Genomic DNA, 21545 nt, shown 5'->3' with positions numbered 1-21545 from the left:
CCATTGCACTCCTGAATGCTGCATTCTTCAAACAGTTTTTTCCCTAGAACTGCCCCTGAGAGGGGGCATCTTAAGCACAGCTTCTGTATGAAAGAAAATATTTTGTTACTGTATTTCTATTTATATATTTATGTTTGGTGGGGGGAAAAACCCTTTAAACTGAGAAAAGATAAGGTTGAAAATTTCTAGGTAAGGAACGAAAAATTACAATAGGTAAAAGCATTACTTGTCAGTGTGGAAGTTTGGGCTGTATTTAGTACTCCCTTGTGCTGATGCTCAGTGTGTAGGAGACAACTTTTGAGACAGCATGCTGTTAGAAGGTCAAGAAGCTAAATTGCTTTGAAATTGTCCCTGGCTTCCAAAAATGTAACGTTTTATGATCTTTCTGTCTCGGTAAGAGCTCTGGAGGAATTTATAAATGCAGTAGATTAAAAAAAAACAAACTAAACTAAACTGAACAAAACAAAACATCACGTTTTGAATGAGTTGATTTTGAATTTGCAGTTAGTATTTTTGACACCATAACAAATTAACAAAGTTATTAGCTCTGAGAGCCATGGTTCAAATGAAGCTGGTTCCAAACCAAAGGGGACAATCTCTGTCCAATCTCTGGACAGTCTCTTCTGTTTTAGTCTTTCTGTCTCTTCTTCCTCCCCTGCCCCCAGTGGTTGAAGCAGAGATTCTCTTCACGCCTAAGGATTTTCCAGTATGTTCAGCCTCCAAGAGGTAGAACTATCTCCTAACGGGCAGGTAAGCTTCAGCAAAACTGTATGGCCAAAAATAGAAGTTTCCAAATGAAGCAGATCAGCTGTGCTGCCATGTTTAACACATATTGCCTGTTGTCCCACCCTTCATGGTGCTGGGAAGGAACAATATGATCTCTGGAGGCAGTTTTGGTTATGCAAGGAAAGCTCCACTTTCCCCACTCATCCAGACCCATCCCCTGTGATCACAGGAGCAAGTCTGTCTGAGTGGGAAAAGCTGGGTGGGGAATGCCTACTTTGCTTGTGGAGAGGCACCCTGAGATTCCCTTGGTGGGGATTTCCTGCCTCCAGAGCACCTGCCCAGGGTGTCTGAAGGATGCGAGCAGCTCAGGTTGCCCATACTCCCCCACCACAGAGCTAATAGACGTCCATTGCAATAAAGTGGCAGAGTCTGTTACTACCTTTTGTCATGCCACTGATTTTCCTTTGTTGGGGAACGACAAAGGGTATCAACAGCAGCACAAATTAGACATCAGGTGGGGTCTGTCTTCACTCTGTAAGTCTAATAAATAGGTCTCTGGCAGTCTCAGGAGTGCTGCAGAGGAGCATGCACCAAACCCCTCAGATGTATGCAACATGGCTGAATTACCATGGTCTTGAGCACATGCCTGGAGCTGCTAAGGGATGCTTAGGGTCACACTAAGATGGCAACACTATCTGCTTTCTGGGTTTGGTATGCACTGAGTGGGTTACTGAAGCTTTCAGGTCCAGGGGGGAGAACTTTTGGGGGGTTTAGTGTGGGCAGACTTTACTGTGAATAATGCCTGTAAATAGTTCCCCGAGTAGGACATCTAGATACCCTTTTCACCTCGGGGGTAGATGGCAGTCTAGGTCTGACAGCAGGCTCAGAGACTGCTCTTATGTTGGTTCCCCATGACATAAGCTTTCATTGTATTAAGTTAGTGTTGTCCCTAGGTTAAGACTATAGTTTTTTAACTGCGTTGTTGCAAGTGTGGCTGACTGCGCTTGAGGAGGAATGAAGCGCTGAGAGGAGAGGAGAAGGTCCCAGGGCCAACAGAAAGAGAATGATCCCAGTGTGGACAGAGTAAAATCCAAGAGAGGAAAGAAGGGACTGGAATAGCACAGATAAAGATTGCATGGAAGCAGAGTCTGTTGTGCTTTTGGGGACAATCAGCACTTGGATAACCCTCTTTTTTAAAAGAAGAAAACACCCTCCCTTCTTTCTACAAGCTGACCAGAAAAGGACCTCCAAGAGATGGGGTGTTACAGATCACTGGGGAAGCCAGGGACTGAGAAGAGCCAGGGTCTCAAAGCCAGAGGCTTTTCCTTTGTGAAGCACTGCTCTAGGCATTCAGGAATGTATTGCACTGTGTAGTCTGGGTTTCCTACTAGAAAGAAATATAGTTATGAGGCTTGGGGGGCAAACTAAATAATTCCAATGATTCCTCTTGTTTCATCCCATCTAGAGAGGGTCCTCTCAGGAGAGGGAGACCGAATAAGGTTGCTTCTGGGGAAAGTCCCAAGGAAGAGCCTTCCCCTTCCCCTCTGAAAGAGACAGATTGATTTTTCCTTCCCCCCGCATTCCTCCATGAAAGTGGGAATGAGTGAGCAGAGAGAGTGTCCCTGGTCTTGGGAGTTGCCTTTAAAACTAAAACTTCAGCAATGGAAGCAGTGTCTACTGGAACAAAACTGGCTTTCCTTGTCTATGTTTGGCTGCCAAATACAGGCACTGAACTTTTTCAGTGGTGAGTCTTCTCAACCTTTTTAAACTTGAGACACTTCTCAGGAAATGCCAGCTCTTTGTTTCGACTTTTTTTGACTACAGAAAAATAGAGACATTCTTCTGTTGCAGTGAACTCGGAGAGATTTTAACAGGTCACAATGTTTTTAATGATATCAATTCCTATTTGAGATTTCTGAGTTTATCTTGTGAATCATGGTTGCACACCCAACAGTGGTAATATTGTGAGGTACCCTGCAGCACCCTTGAAAGGATCCCTCAGTGTCCTAAGCTGCCATTTCACCCTGCTTGAGAATCAGTGCTTTAGAAGTACATGAATTACTTCCCTGATTGCTTTTTTGGCAGAAACTCCAGGTCTACCAGTCTACTCAGAAATATTAAGCTGCTATCCCTTTTTCTAGACAAGTAAGGTACTGTGTATTGAAGGGAAAAAGGCATGGCTTGTCATCTCTGCATGGAAGGAGGATAAACAGAAAACCAAGCAAAGGTTAAAAAGAAAGAGAATTTAGGCTTGTTCATCTTGCAAGGAAGAGAAAGGCAAGATTTAGTTGTTACCTTCCTCTGCTAAGTCAGAGGTTTGTAATTTGGATAGGAGAGGCTGACTTGCTGGATGAACTAAGTGACCAATTATCTCAAATCATATTCACAGTTGGACAAAATCCACACCTACCTATATCTGTTGTGTGAGCAGTTCATACATGCTGCATCCTTATCTTGCAATGACATTTGTTTCCCTGAATCTTTACAGCTGTGGAGCACAGTGATGTTTTGAAATGTTTAGGAATACACCATGGATTCAGGATTACACAGAATTAAGAGTGTGGGGGGCAGACAGTTTTTTATTAATGACAGCATACTGTTAAAATCTTTATCAAATCACATGTCAAAATATAAAAAGTAAATATCCACAAATCAGTAAAGCATACCTGCTTTAAATCATGGTGCCATTGCTGTCATGAGGTAGGGCGCAGGGGCAGGGGCTGTGCTTGGTATGGAAGGAGGCTTGTCAGAGGATTCCTGACAGTCACCTGCCCCTGCACTCCCCGAGCCCCACACTGCACCATGAAGAAGCGGCTGTTCAGCCCAAGGCGGGAAACAGCTTTCCACTCCCTGCAGCCCTTTAAGGGGTAAGCCCCACCTGGTGGGAACCAGTTGAGGGGCAACCCAGCCCCTGGATGGTTACAGCCTCCCACCCCTCCAGGCAGCATGGGGCAGCAGCTGGGCCCCAGAGGCACCCCTGTGCACCCCACCTTGAGCACGCAGGGGCTGGGCTGGGTTGGACTCAGTGATAGTTTGGTGCTTGAACCCCAGCTAGAACCTGGGCAAAGCCAGCAGCCAGTGGCACCGGTCCCCTTGGCAGCAGGACCCCATAGCAGCATCCCCCCCTCCCTTTCCCAGCACAGCCCCTAGCTTCTGCAGGAGCTGCCAGAGATGCTGCCAGAGGAGCAGTGTGTGGATGGCACAGTCTGCAACAGCTTGTGTGCATGTGCAACACACTCCCATCTTGAATTTCCTCACCCCTGTCATGGATTTTTCTTTATTCTTATATCCCCTTTCCAAACATTTTGATAATTATCAGTGGAAATATTTTTCCATTGGTCTGGTTTGTGTGTATGAGGTGAAATCAACATTTAGCTATAAAAATCGAATCCTGCCAATCCTAAAGATGAGGTAACATCTGAGTAGAATAACTGGAGCAACACAAGGTATACAGATTGAGAAATATGTTCTGCACCTGTTTCTGTCTTATGCATAGATGTTTCAGTTTCATCTCTGAATGAAATTATGATCCCAGTGGAGGGCGCCCCTGGACCTCGACAGATATTGAATAAATAACTAGAGCTCTACTTTAAGAAGATCAGTTATTCTTCATGGGTGTCTCAACGATTAGAATAAAAGAATGGGCTTCTTTATTTTCTATACTGAGAAGAAAATGGCTTAGAGCACTGTATGAAAATTGATTCTGTTGAATTTGTACAGATATTCTTAACATTTCTATTACTAGACTTGCATATTTGTTTCAGTTATTGAAGTTTCTACATCTTCAGTAGTCTTTTTCCCTGTTATGGGATTAGATTTACTGTATCCTGTTGCTCATAATTTGTAAAGTATGTTGTCATTCATTGCAAACACACTTTTTCTTTGCTTTACCATCTTCTAAGTACAGACCAGCATACTGATTTTTATGTTTATGTATTTTTGCAGCCCAGAGGAGCACTGGAAAATGCCTTAAAGGGACATGCAAACAGTATTCGAACAATTCATGATCAGCAAGTTATTCCACTGGAGCAAGCCATGGTAAATTTTCAAAACGTGTTGTTTTATGAAAACACAGATTAGAAAAATATTAGCAAAGTCAAAGTGGAAGGATTTTTATTTTGTACAAATTTCACAATAGACTTAGCTTCACATATGTATTTTCAAAATAGACATTTTTATATTTTTTATGTCTAAATATAGGTTTTATATATTTTATGGTATTCAAAGTATGGAGAGGTAGTTAGCCTTTTTAGTCTCAAGTCAAGTAGAAGACAACGTAGATTTTCACCATACCAACCAATTAAATCACAATGCATAAGCAAATGCATAAGCTTTTTCAAGCAGCAGCTTGCTTCTACAGATGCTATGAAGGGACTGCAAGAAGCAGATCTTCTAAACAGAAAGCCATAAAGGGTAGGAAAGTGGGAGGGAAAAGGATGGGGCACTGCTGGGAGAGCGTGGTCTGATTAAAGTATGTTTTTAACAAAGAAATTGCATTGTATGTGTTAGTATTGGTTAATATTAGTTTATAATATTTCTTAATAAAACTTACCTTTTCTTCTTTGGTTTTTATAGTTTCTTTGCTTATACATAGTATTATGTAGTGGAGAAAGGGAAGGGAGAGACTTCCAAAACCTCTAAGCTTGTACATTATTGGATTTTCCTTTTATAGATCATTCATCCTGGGTAATGGAAATGGTTGTAATTTTTGCACTTAAGAGACTGATTTACTTTCTTGAGCGTAGGAATAGTTTACTACTTCAGTGTTTGATTTGGCAATTCTATGGGGCTACATTTTAAAGAGAGAAATTTTTTTTGTAGAAACCTTTTAAAAGATCCAGAATTGTTTGGCTTTTTTAACAGGATTTCCAATGCATTTTTTTAAGTGGCAAACTCAAACCATATCTCCACCAGATGTCAGCTTATATATATTTGCTTAAGTGTTTCAGTTTATTCCATTTTAGTGTCTTATGTATCCAGTTCCATTAAGTGAACAGCACCTCTTGGAAGATACAGGGCAACTTTTTTTCCAGAACTGTTGGAAACTGAGAAAACTCCACTGTATTTCTGCCCCTGTCAAGTTCCTCTCATAGAAAAATAATAGGGATTCTTTTCCAAACTCTTGATTCTTTGCTGTATCTTTTCTAATTAACTCTTAATTATTCTCATTTTTTCTTTTCCTTTTTCCAAAACTGACTGTCAAGAAATATGTTAAAGCTAGGGTAAGTGCTTTTCTTTTCTGAAGCTCCACAATAATACTTCCCCCTCTGGTGTAACATGCTGGGCACACTCAGTTAATTTTAACCATTTTACCTTCAACAAAACAATATCAAACTCTTGTTACTAATTTTGGTTACATTTTAGATACACAGTTTAAAAGCTACCATATACTTTAGCTAAAGTATTGTTGAGTTTTGTTCTAAGACTGTTAGTTACAAACACTGACTTAATTCCATTAAAGAGTTGTCATCTGTTCTTAGCTGGTGCAGCTGTTTTGATTCCATTTAACATTAAGGTTGATGAGAAATGGTATTTGATCTGGTTTTTTGTTGGTGGTTTCACTCTGTATGCTCAGACACACAGTATGAAAGCATTATGGTTCTTATTTGCATTGATATGTGGAATCTTTTTTTTTTTCTCCTTTCTTTTTCCTTTAACTAGAGCACTTTAAATAGGAGCATTCGATTACTGCAGAAGACATCATCTGAACTTATGGTAGGTTTGTCTTTTAGTCATAAGAATGTAAACTATTTTAATTAGTCCTGTCCTATACAGGGCATGGACACTGCCTGTAACTTTTGAACCCCCTTTTTTTTTTTTGTTACTAATTTTTGTTGGGAAAGAAGATGGGGGCTGGGGACTAGATGTCTGGAGGTCTGGATTCTGTTCTATAGAGTTCTGCATGCTTTGGGTTCCCCACATAAGCGCTTGATGTCCTGAGTACTATTGATCAAACGTGTAGTTATCATGGTCAGAAAGCATCCATAAATCATGACATTTTTGGCTAGCTTTATAAACATGCTACTGGAAATTAAATTCTCACATGGTAAAAAAAAGCATTGGTACAATCTTATGTACTGTGATACGTATGTTACTCAGCAACTGGCTACCATTAATTCAAAAGAATTTGCCTTACCCATCCTTACTTCAAAAAAACCAAAAACTTACACAAAAATTTTAGCTCACTGACACCCTTCAGAGAGTGTTCTCCAGGGCCCCTCTACACATCACGTAAGGGCACAATGGGATCTAATTTGCAGTCGACGTAGTCATGCCTCCTGCCATGCTACACACAGTGGCAGCTGCAGTCTCTCAGCCCTGGGGGTTTCATGCACTACTGGGGTTGGGAGATTGCAACTGTGCCCCGGAGTCACGCTGCCAGGACCCAGCATCTGCAGCTGCTGAGGTTGAGAGTCCCCTCAGTTGTGGTATTCCCACTCCAGCTGGATGTGGTGTATCCCCTCCCCTGCAGCTGGGAGTCCTGCCAGCTGACGCAGCTCCGAGCCTCAAGGGAGACCGTGCTACATGTGCAAATTAAAGCTTGATAGCAGCCAGTTATAAAATTAGTACATGGTTTTTATACTTAACTTCATAGCTGGTTGGTGCCTTTTATGGCGTAATAGCTACTTTGCACATGTGGCTAAATCTAAAGATAATTTTACAATTAACCAGTTAATTGTGTGATACCTGTAACATGTGGAGGGGCCCCCAGCATTCAGTTGGATATCTGTTCTATAGCATAGTGCATCTGTTGTGTGATTGGCCTCCTGAAAGTGCTCTCTACAGCCATGTCGTAACGCACATGCATGGCTGAAGAGCACTTTTAAAGTGGCCAATTGTGTGACAAAATAACCCTCATAAAGTGAGGATCAGATGAATGCACTCCACTTGGAATACTTTAGCTTAGGGAACTTGTGTGCCCCAGGCTTAGTCTGTTGCGTGATCTGAGCTGTCTGCAGGAAGGGAGCAGGGCTGAGGAGGGGGAGCAAGCTGCAGCTGTGGTTTGCCTGGCCTGAGATGGGGGGGCAGAGGAGTGGATTGGAGCCCCCTCACACTTCACAGTCCCATCCCACCCCCTCTTTCTCCACCTGTGACTGGGAAAACCCCAATTTGAAACTCGCTTCCCCTCCGCCATCCCTCCCTTCTTGCAGACAGCCACAGAGCTAGGTGGGGTGGCAGGACTAGGGGACAGAGGCTACAGGCAGGCTTCTCCAGTTCGATTGGCTCTGAAGTGGAGCTTGATTTTGCCCTTCCCCCACCTCTATGTAAAACACCATGAGTTACAGCGGAGGGGGGGAAGGGAGGGTGTCTGTCTGTCAGCACCCTATCTGACTTCCACAGCATCAGCCAAACTTTGGGAGGTTTGAACCGCACAAGGGCTTTCCTTATGGCCGTCCACATACTTCCTCCCTTAATAAAAGTTAATGCTGCTTGCCATGAGAGCAGCTTTCTTCATGCTCCACCAGTCTTAAGGATCAGCTGCAGTGCAGCAGTCTAGCTGCAACCCAGCAGTACTCATGGTTATATGAGCCTGTTTAGCCCATATCTGCTCCAGTTCCTGCCAGAACTAATTTTTAGCCCTGTGAAATCATTCAGAACTATTGTGCCCTGAATAGACACAAGCAGGTAAGAGGCCTTAATGTGTATGGGTTAGTAAGAATATGATTGTTGGGAAGAAATGAAAACTTAGCAGGTTATTTGAATAGGGCTGTGTGAACATTATCATTTGTGTTTCATTAGGAAGTAATTTGGGATTTTTGTTTTCAAAATGAAAAATTGTCTGTCTTTAAAACATTTGCATAGTTTGGAAAAGAGATACTTGAGGGGGTATATTATACAGGTTAACAAAATAGTAAGTGGTGAAGAGGAAGTAAATAGGGATTAATTATTTACTCTCTCTCTCATAATACAAGAACTAGGAGTCACAGAATGAACTGAATAGGTGGTAAATTTAAAATCATAGAATTGTAGAACTAGAAAGGACCTGTAGGATCATTAATTCCAGTCCCCTGCTGTGGGCAGGAAGTTACTGGGCTTAGACAAGCTCAACAAGGTGCCTATCCAGCCCCTTCTTGAACACCTCCAATGATGGTGACTGCACCACCTCTGGTAGGAGTGTGATTCTAGCAACCCCTATGGAGAAAAAGTTCTTCCTTATGTCTAGCCTGAATTTGCCTTCTATAAGCTTATGACTGTCCTTATCTTCCCTTGAGGTGCCTTCCTGAAGAGTTGCTCCTCCAGATCTTTGTGTTCTGCCCTGATGTACTTGTAGGCAGCCATCAGGTCACCTCTCAGCCTTCTCATACTCAGGCTGAACAGGTCCCTCTCCTCATAGGGCCCTTCTTTGTATCCTCTCAAGCTTATCCATGTCCCTCTTGAAGTGCAGAGCCCAGAGCACTTCTCCCTCTCTATTCGGCAGCTCCAGCTGAGGCCTCACCAGTGCCAAATAGTGAGGGAGACACATCTCCCTGGATCTACTGGACACACATCGGCTAGGGCATGCCAGAGCTCTGTTTGCTTTCCTAGCGACCTCATCGCACTGCTGGCTCATTTTTGTTTTCTGGTCTATCGTAACCCTCAGGTCTCACTCAGATTCTGTGCCAGCCAATGGGCCATCACCCATTGTGTATTTGTGGTGAAGGTTCTTCATACCCAGGTGAAGGACTTTGCACTTATCCATGTTAAATCTCATCTGATTCTGCTTCGCCCAAGAGTCCAGCCTGTTGAGATCCTGGCCCTATCCTCCAGCGTGCCTGCATTTCCCCACAGCTTGGTATAATCTGTGAACATAATAATTGAGCTTTTCACCCCCTCCTCCAGATCACTGATGAATATATTAAAGAGAAAGGGTCCCAGCACAGATCCCTGGGAGATGCCACTGGAGGCGGCCTTCCAGGATGAGGCCAGCCCATCAATTACCACCCGATAGAAGCAGCCAATTGTCTACCCACCTCACTGAGGACTGGTCAAGTCCAGCATCCTTGAGTTTGTTTGAGAGAATCCCATGGGAAACCAAATTGAAGACTTTACTGAAGTCTAAGTAGAGCATGTCCACCACGTGTAACAATTATTAACAAAATTAAGTTCTTTTTCACACTACATGTAATTAAAGTGTAGAAGTCATTGCCACAAGCTGTTGTAGAAGCTGACCGTTTACCAGATTCCAAAAGGGATTGGACAAATTCCTGGAGGAAAAGTGCACCAGTAGTTATTGAACATGGGAGTTAGGGGTGCAGCCTCTGAATCAGAACTTCCTAAATGCACTCAGCCACCGCGTGACACTGGGCAAGATAGACCTGTGGTCTGACTCAGTAAGAGCAGTTCTTATGTTTTTATATTTTGGATTATATATTTTAAGAGAATAAACTTCTATATGGTAATCTACAGCTATGATAGTACATGGCCCTGTCCTCTCCCTTCCCTGTTCTTTTGAGTTCTAGGTTGGGATATAAAAATGCTGCTGCCATCAAAAAAGTTCATTTTAGTTTGTTTTTTTTAAATAAATGAAGTCTCACTTTTTTATCTGTGCTGCTGTGGAATCCATAGCTTACTGTGTCTGGCTGTCAAAGATGAAAAAAATCTACCCCTAGGAAGAAGCGATAAAGTCTAGAACAGGGGTGGACAAAATGCATCCCGCGGGTCAGATGCAGCCCACCAGGACGTTCTGTCCGGCCTGCAGCGCCCCTAAAAAATTTAGAAAATTAATATTAATCTGCCCCCGGCTGCCTATCATGCGGCTCTCGATGGCTTGCTGAAACTCAGTAAGTGGCCTTCTGCCGAAAATAAATAATTGCTTGCCCCTGGTCTAGAAGCATGCGTAGGTATAAAAAAGGAGAGCAGGAGTTATAGTTTATAACAGTTGAGTTGCCTGCCTCTGATACTGGTGGTGGGTCTGTTGATCTGGAGTGAATACTTCCATTCCGGCAGTGCCAGGACACTGCACTTGCTATATGAAGAATCACTGTTGTCTTTAAATATTTTAGCATCTTTATCAAGACAGTGGTATTTATTTACTTAGAAAAATGGTGGGAAATACAATAGTAGTATTGCCATTTATAGTAGCTCTGGAAGGGGCTTAACTTGCATACTTTCTTTTTCAGGAAAAAGTAAAACATGTGATTAATGCTGTTAATGCTGCTCAGCTCCTCATAAACAACAATGCTTCGCTAGTTATTGTCCAGGTAAACTGTCTTTGGTTTTAATTAGTTTATTGGGTTTATAGCACCTCAGATGTTAATATTTATTTATTTTACTTTCTTTTTTTTAAGGAGACTAAAAAGTACATGGATATGATTATAGGCTACTTCGAGCAATATGTTAACTGGGTCAAAGAGTCGGTAAGATGCATTTACTTCATTGAGAGAGGGGAAAAAATGTAAAGTATAGTCAAGTTTGTAAAGAGAATAAATCAGTTATCCTTTTTATTCTGAAATTGTTTTATATTTTGTTTAATAAATTCTACATGTCCAGTATAGCAAAAAAAGTGTAATCTATTTAGAGTGTTTCCTCTGAATAATAGGGCTGTGTGAAACAGCACCGTTTTGTTTTGACTTCCGTTTTAAAGGGAGTGTTTCATTTTGTCATTTAGTTTCACAGCACTGTTCAATTTCACTTCTTCGAAACTGTTTCACTGTTTCAACGCGTTTCGACATTTTGCTCATAGACTATAATGGGGAATTGTGAAAATGCCTAAAACTTTGTCATTCCTTGCCTAATTCAGATGAAAATTATAGGGATGGTAGTCCCTTCTGAGGGCATGAAGCCTACCAAGTGTTAAGGAGATAGGTGCAGAGGTTTCTGGGAAACTTCACCTCAAACAGTTGAAAAGAAAACTTGTATCACTTGCCGGCAGTAGTAGCCTCCTATCATCCTGCGCGCAGATCCGGGAGGAGTCTGGCACAGCCCTGCAGCACTCCCAGGGATGCAGGCCCCCAGATCTGCATGCGGGATGACAGGAGGATGCTGCTGCTGTCTAGAGCCAGCGGCGGCAGCACTCTTCCCAGCACTGGGTGTGAGCTGCACCCAGTGCCTGTCCCAGGTGGCAGCAGTAGCCTCCTGTCATCTTGCATGTGGATCCAGGAGCCCACACCCCCCAGGAGGGCTGCGAGGCTGTGCCAAACTCTTCCCTGGGGGCATGCAGGGCGACAGCAGACTGCCACTGCCAGATGAGACCGGTGCTGAAGCCAGGCAAGCCCAGCTTCGAAACTTGAAATGTTTTGAGTGCCCTCGTTTCATTTCCATACTGTTTTGAAGCCTTTTGTTTCTTTTTGATTTTGCTGTTTTGTGCTCGAAATGCATCGAAACAGCTTCAAAACAAAACACCCAGTGAAATTTCCCACAGCCCTACTAAATAATGTTGCAGTGTTTATAGTAGTATGAAACTCATGAGCTTTTTCTGTTGTATAAATGTGGACAAAATGAATTACATGAGAGTTTTTATGGGAGCAGACAGGAAATTTCCTCTTTGCAATCTGTTCTGCTGAGGTGGCCCTTGTTTTAAGATTTGTACTCATCAGGAATGGGAAAAATACGGCCCATGGGCTGGACTCAGCCTGCCATGTGATTCTGTCTGGCCTTGGTGGGTCCTTTGGCCCTGCCCCACCTGGCCCAAGCCCAGGGGGCAACCTGGGCTGTGGCACGTGTGGCTGGTCCCACCACCTCTGGGCACAGAGCCACTGCCTGGAGTGGAGTGCAGGCCACCCTTATCTGCATGTCTGGGGTGCTCCAGGAGCTATAGTCCACAGGACCAGGTGGTGGGGTAGGAGCAGCACAGCAGCTGGACTCAGCTTCCCAGTAGCAGTTTGCTCTGCCCTCACATTTGTGACTGCTGCTGCCAGTGTCTCCATTGCCAAACGCGGTGCTGGACAGAGGGGGCATGTGGGCTAGGCAGGGCATGCTCAGCCAGGCAAATGAGATGGGGTCATTGGCAAGTAGGGAGTGGCATCTGGGGCTGGAGATTTACTCCCCGCACGTTCCTGTGACAGGCACTGGTTCTGCAGGGAACTGGTGCCCATTGCAGAGAAGTGCAAGGAGCGGATCATGGCTCTGTCCCAGGCCCTGGCCCATGCTGTCACCATCCCACAATCCCAGCTCCAACCACCCATCCTGATTCTGGACACCACTCCCCACCTACCAGGAGCCCCATCCCATCTGCCCAGCTGGGCCCTGGGGTCCTGGGCTGGTCTCCACAGACTCCACCGATCCCTCCCCTCCATCCAGCACTGGGTTTGTGGGGCATGGGGCTGGATAGGATCAACTGGCATCTCTCTGGTGCTCGTTCGCCCACCCCCCACCCCAACACGCTGGGCCAGGCAGCGTAAGCCCAGGGTACCGAGGTCGAGTCAGCATCATCCCATCCCTGGGCCCTCAACAGCTCACCAGAATTCCTTATGTGGCCCTCCAGCCTGAATAACTGCCTACCCCAGCTTAATTGATAGAATATATCCATGGAAGCTGTTTAGGGATGGAATAAAAGCAAGTTTCATTAATACCATAGTTTGGTTAAAAGGTAGTGCAGTTTTTGTTTAAAAAATGCATTGAACAATATTTTAATTTCTTTTAGGTAACCATGGATGTGGCTGCATGCAAGCCAATTGCCAATGTGATAGATACTGCAGTAGATATTTTTTTATGTAGCTATGTAACTGATTCTGTGGTAAGAAAATATTTCCCATTTTTCTCAAAATTAGAGCTTAAAATTGGGAATTCCTAATTGCATTGCCACTGAACTGTGAAAACAGGTCTCTGCACTTGAGTTTTTTTGACAGTGCCATTTCTAAAATGTGATGGGAGAAATACCAAATTTATTACAGAAGGCAATATTCCATTCTAGACATGATTATTATTTAGGGTTTGAAACCCAGTCTGAAGTCCGACCAAGGCTGGAGTTTCACTATGCTCCTATGGCACATATTGCAAGAATATCTTGTAAAATCAGATGTTCATGTGAAATTCCTGATTATCAAATTAAATAGACAAATTTTGGTTCTGGGATCTGACTCCAATTTCAAATTTTAACGGTGATTTATATTTAGTACTTGAACGTTCATAAAATGTAAAGGGATTTAAGGTCTGAAGTGTCATCTTGGATCCATCTTTTAATCTGAGAATATAAGAAGAATATAAGTATTGAAGAGAATCTCTCTCAAACATGTTTGCTGGAATTTAGAAAATGTGAATGAGGAAAATGAAGTTTTTCATTTGGCTTCTAGGAAAAACAAATCTCAGATCATTAATGCATAGCATAGACTTTAATTATGACTTGTAGTATGGTAAGAACAATATTGGCTTTTCTCACTCTGAGAGAGCCTAAAAAGCTGGCTGTGTGTGTTTAAAAGTAAGACATAAAACCACACACTCGTAAGCCATCTCCTGGCTTTTACTTATCCTTAATCAATGTCAACCAAGTGATAATCAGTACTAACACAAGAACCACATCTTACTTTATAAAAAAAGTTAAAAGCATCTGAACCCTGAAACCTTCTAAGGTCAAGTTATAATCACTGAGCACTGGATTTAAATTTTAGAGCCTCTCCCTTTCTTATCCTGCATTATGTCTTGCTTTCAGTTAATTCTGGATATACCAAATTTTTTTCCTTGCTGAAAGAATCTAGTTAGGTCTGCATAGAACTCAAACTGTCAAAGTGCCTCCAACTCGAGTGAATGAAGTATGAAATATCCTTTCAACAACTGGAGCTAACTCAGCTAATCTGTGTGCTAATTTAATTCTTCACACAAATATGAACTGCAGCTCTCAAATCAGACACTCTCACGTACTGAAAACTCAGCTCGCTACAGAAAATGTGAATAAGGTTACTCTTATAAAATATATAGGTAGGAAAAAACATGGCTAGCAGCAGATTTATCCCTAGGGACTCAAGGACCTTCTGGCTTGGTGTTGGTTGGCTGAGCTGAGGCTTGGAAGCATTATGGCTGAGTAAATTTGGATGTCTGCCTTGAGTACTGTCTGGGTGCAGCTAGGTGGTGATGGTGCTCATACTTTAGTTTACTTTGGAATGGGGGATATTTTTATGGTTTGTGGAATTAGTTTATACAGATTCAGGTGATCCTGCAGTTTATTTACTTTTCTTAAGGTGTGATATTTCAAGCAGTCTCTCTCAGTATGAAGAAGGGCCCTGCAGTGCGCTGGAGCTTGCCAGTAGTTTCTCCTGCATGATTTTGCAACCCATGTGGTTGATAATCAAGTAGTATCAAGGATAGCAGTGTTATTAGAGTGCTCCAATATAAGACTAATCCAAAATTCAAGAGTCCTAAGGGTCAATTTTAAGACACTATGTGAGAAGAAGTAGCAGAGATTTAAAGTGCTCCATGATGCACTGTTTTCTTTAATGTAATTTTTCTGGGTTTTGTTTTTCCTTTATTCCAGAATACCTTCTGGTTTGGTTTGGGAGGCTGTTCAATATTTTTAATTCCTGCCATAATTTTTGCTGTAAAATTATCCAAATACTATCGTAGAATGGATACAGAGGATGTGTATGATGAGTAAGTATATAATCTTAAAAAGGCTACAGAAATTATATGAATACTTTTCTGTACCATGTAGTCTTCTGCATGGTCTAAACGGTGCTTTGTATAAACCTTCATTGCACTCAAAATGAATGTTATATGTTCGTTTCAGAGAATACAAATTTGGGCCCTGTTATACCAATGTGTTGATCCTATATGTGGACTTTGTTCAGTGGGACTTTGCACTGGGATGGGGGTAGATGTCATATTTCAGGTTCAGGACTTAAGAGTTTTGTACAATCTTTATTTTAAAAGTTTCCAAAATGTAAATGGCCATCTGTGCCAGGCTATAACATCAGGGGAAACAGTGCCTGCCTTGTAGTTACCTGTGCTAATTCTTTGCTGCCTTTTGCTTTATATCCTAGGTATCCCTAACTAGTCTTTCCTTTTTTTCAATTGCAGTTCCTCTGTCTCAGGGACTTGGCATTTTACTTTATGATAACTGTTTTTACTTATTTTCATTCATTTTCATTTTTACTATTTTTCCTACTTTATTTTATTCATTGTTCAGCAAGACTCTGCACTGCATTTTTCTTATTTCACATTGATCAATTTACACTTTACATTCACACATAACTAGCTCAAGCAGGGCATGTAGCCTAATACAACAAATGTTTATATACTAGTGATAAGTTAATTGCTTTTCCTTTTTTATATTTTTTAGTGTTGAAACTATACCCATGAAAAAGTAAGACATTTTTACTGGTATTTGTTAAAATTATTTTACTAAGGCGGGAGGTTTTATATTAAAAATGTAATTCCTTACTTTAAGAAGTAACAACTTTGGGTTTCATTAAAACATGCAACTGAACATAAATATCTCCATGAATAATTAAATTTGGAGCATGCTAAAATAAAGGATATTTTGTAAATTGTTGTTGTATCATTCAAGTAACTCTGAATGTTGCAAATATTACCTTCTTTTGTACAGCTAGAACTAACCTTAACATATGATATCATCATCCATTTACATGCCTTTCTAGCCATGTTGTACATACTGCATCTTATGCTTAACATGGTCTTTCTTGGTGTATTTATTTTGTTACAGTATGGAAAATGGTAATAATGGTTATCATAAAGAGCATTTATATGGTATACACAATCCTGTTATGACAAGGTAAACCAAGTCTGAAACTGCATGCCTTCACACGTCTGCTTAGTGTACTATATTAATCAGCTTTCCAATTTTCTGCATGTTTTAAAGTAAATAATTTTCTGTTTTCTTTTTGCATGGTTACTCACTGTACCAAGTCCTGTATGTTTAAATGTTTTCTACTATGCCTTATATAGCAGTGGACAGTGTAATAGGTTTCAGTAATTTAACAATGATTTTTATAAGCTTTAAATTTAGAAGCCAGATAATTTTTAAAAAAATTCTCTGAATCAGTATTCCTAAATTTGTAAACCTACTGAAGCGCTATGTATAGCAAATGAAAGGCTGTGGGATGCATGCTCAGTTTACCTGGGTTTTACATGAAGATCGGTAGGGCGAGTAATACAGTGTATATATTCAGAAAAGGCATATATAGTATAATCTGGGGCATGAGCAGATGCAGTATCTTAACTAGGGCAGGGTAAAAAGAGCATCAGCCCTGGGCTCTGACTTGGGAGGGGGTGTTGGTATGGCCCCCGCAACCCAGGGGTGTTTCCACTGCATGCAGAGCTCTGTGCAGCTCAGCCGTAAGGAGTCAGGCAGGAAAAGTGCCATGTCCAGAAGTGTATCTGGTGGAGGAGAGAGCAGTGAAACAGTGCCCCTTTCTGCCTGGGAGGCTTTGCCGTGGGAGGGCAATCCTTCCCTCAAGGGTGGGTGTGGCAAACGGGTCACCAAAAGAGGCCCTGGAGCTGCTGCCTGTCCCTCCACCCTAGTAGCTCAGCCCATGCTTTTACAGCTGCTACTGTTGCTGCTTTTATTCAAGTGAGGAAAGCCCAAGCAAGTAAGGCGACCCCACTTCTTCCCTGCACCCTTCCTCTCCTGTCTCCACTTTCCCCCAGCTCAGGTGCTGATAAAGCTTGCCGTGTCTCTGGGCAGACTATCCCTTCCCTTTTTTTAAAATGAGAATGCATCAAATATGCAGACTAGATAATAGAAAGAAGGAATACAAGAAAAAAAAATCTTATTGTTCTAACAGCAGTAAGTAGCTAAGCATTCAATAAATGCATGTTTAATCGTTCATTGGTCCTTCTGGCATGAGTATCTAGGACTATGGTATGGCTTTATAAACAGGTGAAGAAAGGAGATTTTGCCGTATTTAGGCACCAGATGGTGCAGGGTATGTGGAAGTGTATGGAGAAAAGATGGATGTTCCTGCATGATCAAAAGTGTCGTAAAATTACAGAGTTGAATAGTCAAGTCACAGGTTTGGGAGACAGGCAGTCAGGGTTCTTTTTCTGATGCTTGCTTGCTTGCTTGCTGCAAAATCTTGGCAATTTGGTTAGCCTCTCTTAGCTGCAAGTTCCTTGTCTCTGTAAAACATGGTGTTGTGAAACTTCATTAATTGAGCCTTGTAAAGTATTTCTAAAGTCTTCAGTTGAGAGGCAATACAACAAACAATTCAAAATGGCAAGCCTCAAACTTCTAATACGTAACAAAAAATAGAGGACAAGTATTTTGGAATGATTTATTGCTGCTCTGAGTCATGTATGAGGTACTCAATATTGATGGAAACTGAGGTATGTTTTGGCAACCTTCATGGCTATAACAGTTAAATTGAAGGTTATTTTATATGAATATTTTCATTGCCCAGATCTTTTTCTTCTGTTCCCTTTTGGAAGAAGTGTTTTATATAATAATAATAATATTATTAGTGGTGTTATATTCAGTTTTGTGGTATTCTCTATATTGCACTGTATGCCTTTGGGACTCGTTAAATTAATCTACAAGGTATTTGATTCAAAGTTCTGCCCCATTGGCACATCAGAGAATTTTCACAGTGAAGGCTTTTGATATTTTCCATAACTTATAATCATTCAGACTTTAGAAGTAATTTTTTGATCTTTGGATTTTTTTAATATAGATTTCAATAATTTTGAGCTATATGCTATATTACCTGTGTGGTACTTTAAATATTTTTTAAAGACTTTTAAATAAAGAAGTCCTCTTCAGTCACTTATTCATAATTCAGTATTATGTTAATGAGAGGCCTAAAATCATTAACATAAAAGACATTGGTTAAATAAAAGCAGACTAGTTTTGCTTTCAAAGTGAAGAAAGACTTTAAGAGCTAGATTTTTACTTCAGTTCTCTAATTCAATGGACTTGCTCCTAATTACCTGTAACTGATACAGGAATTTAATCAAAATAACTGCTACCTTATATTTTGGTATCTGAAATAGGTTGAAAAGCTGTAGATTAAATTGGGTGTGTGATCAGTATTCTGTGGGCCAAGCGTCTCAGGCTACTAGAGTTGTTTTCTGGTCTGTTCATGTTTTCTTACATTTCTACTTTTTTTTTCTTCGTTCTACAGATCCTTTTACCAGCATCTCTAGCATCTTTGAATGAGACTGTTTCGAATTTAACCATAATATTTTAAAGTGATAGGAGGCTCTGATTTAACTTTTACAGCTGTAGTGCTATGGGTACAAATAATTGCATGTTATGCATTTTCCTGATTGTTTCCTCAAGGCAATACTTATATATTCAAATGACATTGAGTGCCTATGGCCTTAGTTGTCTAAGCTAAGCAGGAAAGGGTCAAGCCTCATCAAAGTTAGGGCTCTTGTTGCATTGACTGTTGATGAATTTCCTTCCCCAAACTCCATCCTCAGAACAAATCTTAAAACCCAAATGAGATCACAAAAGTGAATGCTAGAGCAGAGCTAACTTATTTCCTTTGTTTGTAATGTAGTCCAGTAACCAGGAAGACAATCTGGGAGTCATTTCTGGACAACCTACATGTTTCAGAGATAGGTGTGATTGGTGACCATATTGTGCTGAAAACTGCCACTTATAAACATATTCTTTCTAATTCTTTTGTTGGAAATGGAAAATGATATTCCTTTATTCTTTCACAGCTCTGTGGAACAGTGGTAGCAGATACTGGCAACACTGGGGGGGTAAGTAACAAGCTTTCTAATTTATTTCAAAATTCATGCATTCTTTTTTTCTCAAAGTGCTTTCAAAATGTGAAAAAAACAGCAAAGGCTTATATTTTGTAAGTGGCATGATTGTTGCAAGGTAAAAGTTGTGCTGATCCATACGTAACTTTTACATTAAATTTATCCATATCTCAGCTTCTGTTCAAATTACATCACCTTTTTCCTGAATTTCTGTTTTCAGCCCCTAAATGTGATGCTCAAGAGACTTCTGCGGGACAGCATGACACTTGAAACTGTATTGGGTTCTGCATTCATCTTCCAAGCCCTGAGCCACTTGCTTTCTGTGGCTTGTCCTGTAAATCAAGCAAATACTATTGAATGTTATACCATAAACTACTGCACAAAATATTTTATGACCAGGGCACTTGACATCCACTTCTTGCTCACTAACATTCAGAGTTTAAAATAAAGTGTAATGTTGTTTCTTTTTTACTTTTTTACACTGGGCTTTCCAAACTACATCATGATAAATGTATTAATTTCACTTGCATAGATTTTACTTCAAGTTAGGTGTCTGACCGTGGTTGCTCAAAATCTTCTCTAATTTTGTTGGGAATGTATTAAATACAGTATATACACGTTTACATAAAGAATACATTTTATATACAGAGACTTTTGTATATACATTTTCTTACAACTTACAACTTATAAGTATTTAGCTAAGTTTTTAATACTGTATAATATACTTCATAAAAGAACTTACCAGCATGATCAGTGTTGATATTTGGTGCTCTTGGAATGACCACTTTTGACTGAACTTTTAAATATATGAAACTCACAATATCTCTTTTGTGTTTTTGAAAAATTAAATCAGTCAAAGAATTATTTTCTCCTTTTCTTGAATAATTTCATATGGAGTGATATTTGAAATATAGAAAAAAAGAGGGCAGTTTCAGAGAAACTCATTTAAAACTACAAGTTTGTGTTTGACTTTGTGTGCTTGCACTGCACAATATGGAAAACACACCCTGATTACTGGAGTTTAATAATATCCAAATGGAGTAGGATGTCATGAAACTGGTTCTTTTACAAGGGTTGGAAACCTACAGCCCAGGAGTTGAATCTGGCCGCTGAAGAGATTGGATCTTTCTCAGGGCAACCTGGGGAATCGGCAGCATACTCCAGTCAGGGCAGCAGAGGGGGTCCAACCACCTGCCTTGTTCCATCTATTCCTTCTGCAGTAGCCAGGGCCCTAGAGGAGATATCCAACAGTCTTTGTGTTCTGTCTGTTCCTTCTGCGGTGTCTGCTGGTCACTCCGCTCTCCCAAATACAGCACCACCAAATTTTAACCCTTTCCATCAGTCTTGGCCACTTGAATCTATGGTGAAGGTAGGTGCAGGTGGCTTGGGCACTCGGGGCGAGTTGGGGGGGGCAGAGATTTGCGGCCCGTGGGAGGGTTCTGGGTCACAAGCATAGCCAGCAGTAGCAAAAAGTTGCTGATCTCTGTTTTTGAAAGCTCCATTTCTCCCGCACAACCCAAGTTCCTAAGAGATGGCACTGAAGATTGTTTAACAGCCAAGGGTTATTTTTGCTAATTCATTTGCAAATGCAATTTTCCACATAAAACTTGGAAACACTTTGGGGGAATTAATTTACATTGTTATTGTTTGGGGGATTGCCTTGAATTTAGGCATGACAGTTATGTTGCTGGATGAGATGGCTGCATAAATTCATTCAAAAGGGCTGCAAATGTCTACACTATAAATATAAAGCACAAGGGGCAAAGGAAGATGAAATAAATAGATGTCTTGAATATGTTTATTCTTAGTTTTATTTCCAGAAAGGTTAATTTTGGTTTCAGTTAGGGGTATTCCTGAAAACCGTTGAATATATAAGATGAAAACTGAAGAGTGCTACCAGGTTTTCAGTGCTACCAGTCTTTATCTGAAATAACTTCCTACACTTTTCACTGTTAGATCATAAATGGAAATATTTCTACTTGATTATATGTAGCATATGTGCACATATTATGTTTAGACTGTAGATTTTAAAGTTTCTATTTTTAATTTGAGAAAATGTTCCCAATACATTAAAATAAAAAAAACTTGGTTAACTAACCTGTGTTTTGATGCATAAATACTATTTTGTTTGATTTTTGAGTCTGTTTCAGGCTTTGAATGTGCATTGGATTAGATCATGTGTGAAAAATGGATTTAATGGAAAGTAAATTTGTTCCTCATAACAAACTGCTGTAGTA

At 40.9% G+C, this 21545-nt stretch overlaps 1 protein-coding gene across 7 annotated transcripts in view; it reads left to right on the top strand.

Moving 5' to 3' along the window:
- PROM1 (prominin 1) overlaps positions 1 to 21405 on the top strand; it is a 110435-nt gene extending 89030 nt beyond the window's left edge. For 5 of the 7 annotated variants that reach the window (XM_090035628.1, XM_090035632.1, XM_090035625.1 and 2 more), the window contains 10 exons: positions 4672 to 4764; positions 6388 to 6441; positions 10827 to 10907; positions 10995 to 11063; positions 13289 to 13381; positions 15113 to 15228; positions 15917 to 15940; positions 16301 to 16369; positions 19264 to 19305; positions 19529 to 21405. In XM_090035628.1, the coding sequence (XP_089891754.1) occupies positions 4672 to 4764; positions 6388 to 6441; positions 10827 to 10907; positions 10995 to 11063; positions 13289 to 13381; positions 15113 to 15228; positions 15917 to 15940; positions 16301 to 16369; positions 19264 to 19282 (618 nt within the window). In that variant the 3' untranslated portion in view covers positions 19283 to 19305; positions 19529 to 21405. The remainder of the gene's footprint in view (positions 1 to 4671; positions 4765 to 6387; positions 6442 to 10826; positions 10908 to 10994; positions 11064 to 13288; positions 13382 to 15112; positions 15229 to 15916; positions 15941 to 16300; positions 16370 to 19263; positions 19306 to 19528) is intronic. The other 2 variants (XM_090035631.1, XM_090035630.1) reach the window with 1 other exon arrangement.
- The last annotated feature ends 140 nt before the right edge of the window (positions 21406 to 21545 follow it).

The sequence above is a fragment of the Crocodylus siamensis genome, chromosome 2 (genome assembly GCF_052110815.1).
Source record: "Crocodylus siamensis isolate JL-2025a chromosome 2, ASM5211081v1, whole genome shotgun sequence".
Classification (NCBI taxonomy): Eukaryota; Metazoa; Chordata; order Crocodylia; family Crocodylidae; genus Crocodylus; species Crocodylus siamensis.
Note: the sequence above shows the minus strand (reverse complement) of the source record. Positions and strands in the feature narration are given on the sequence as shown.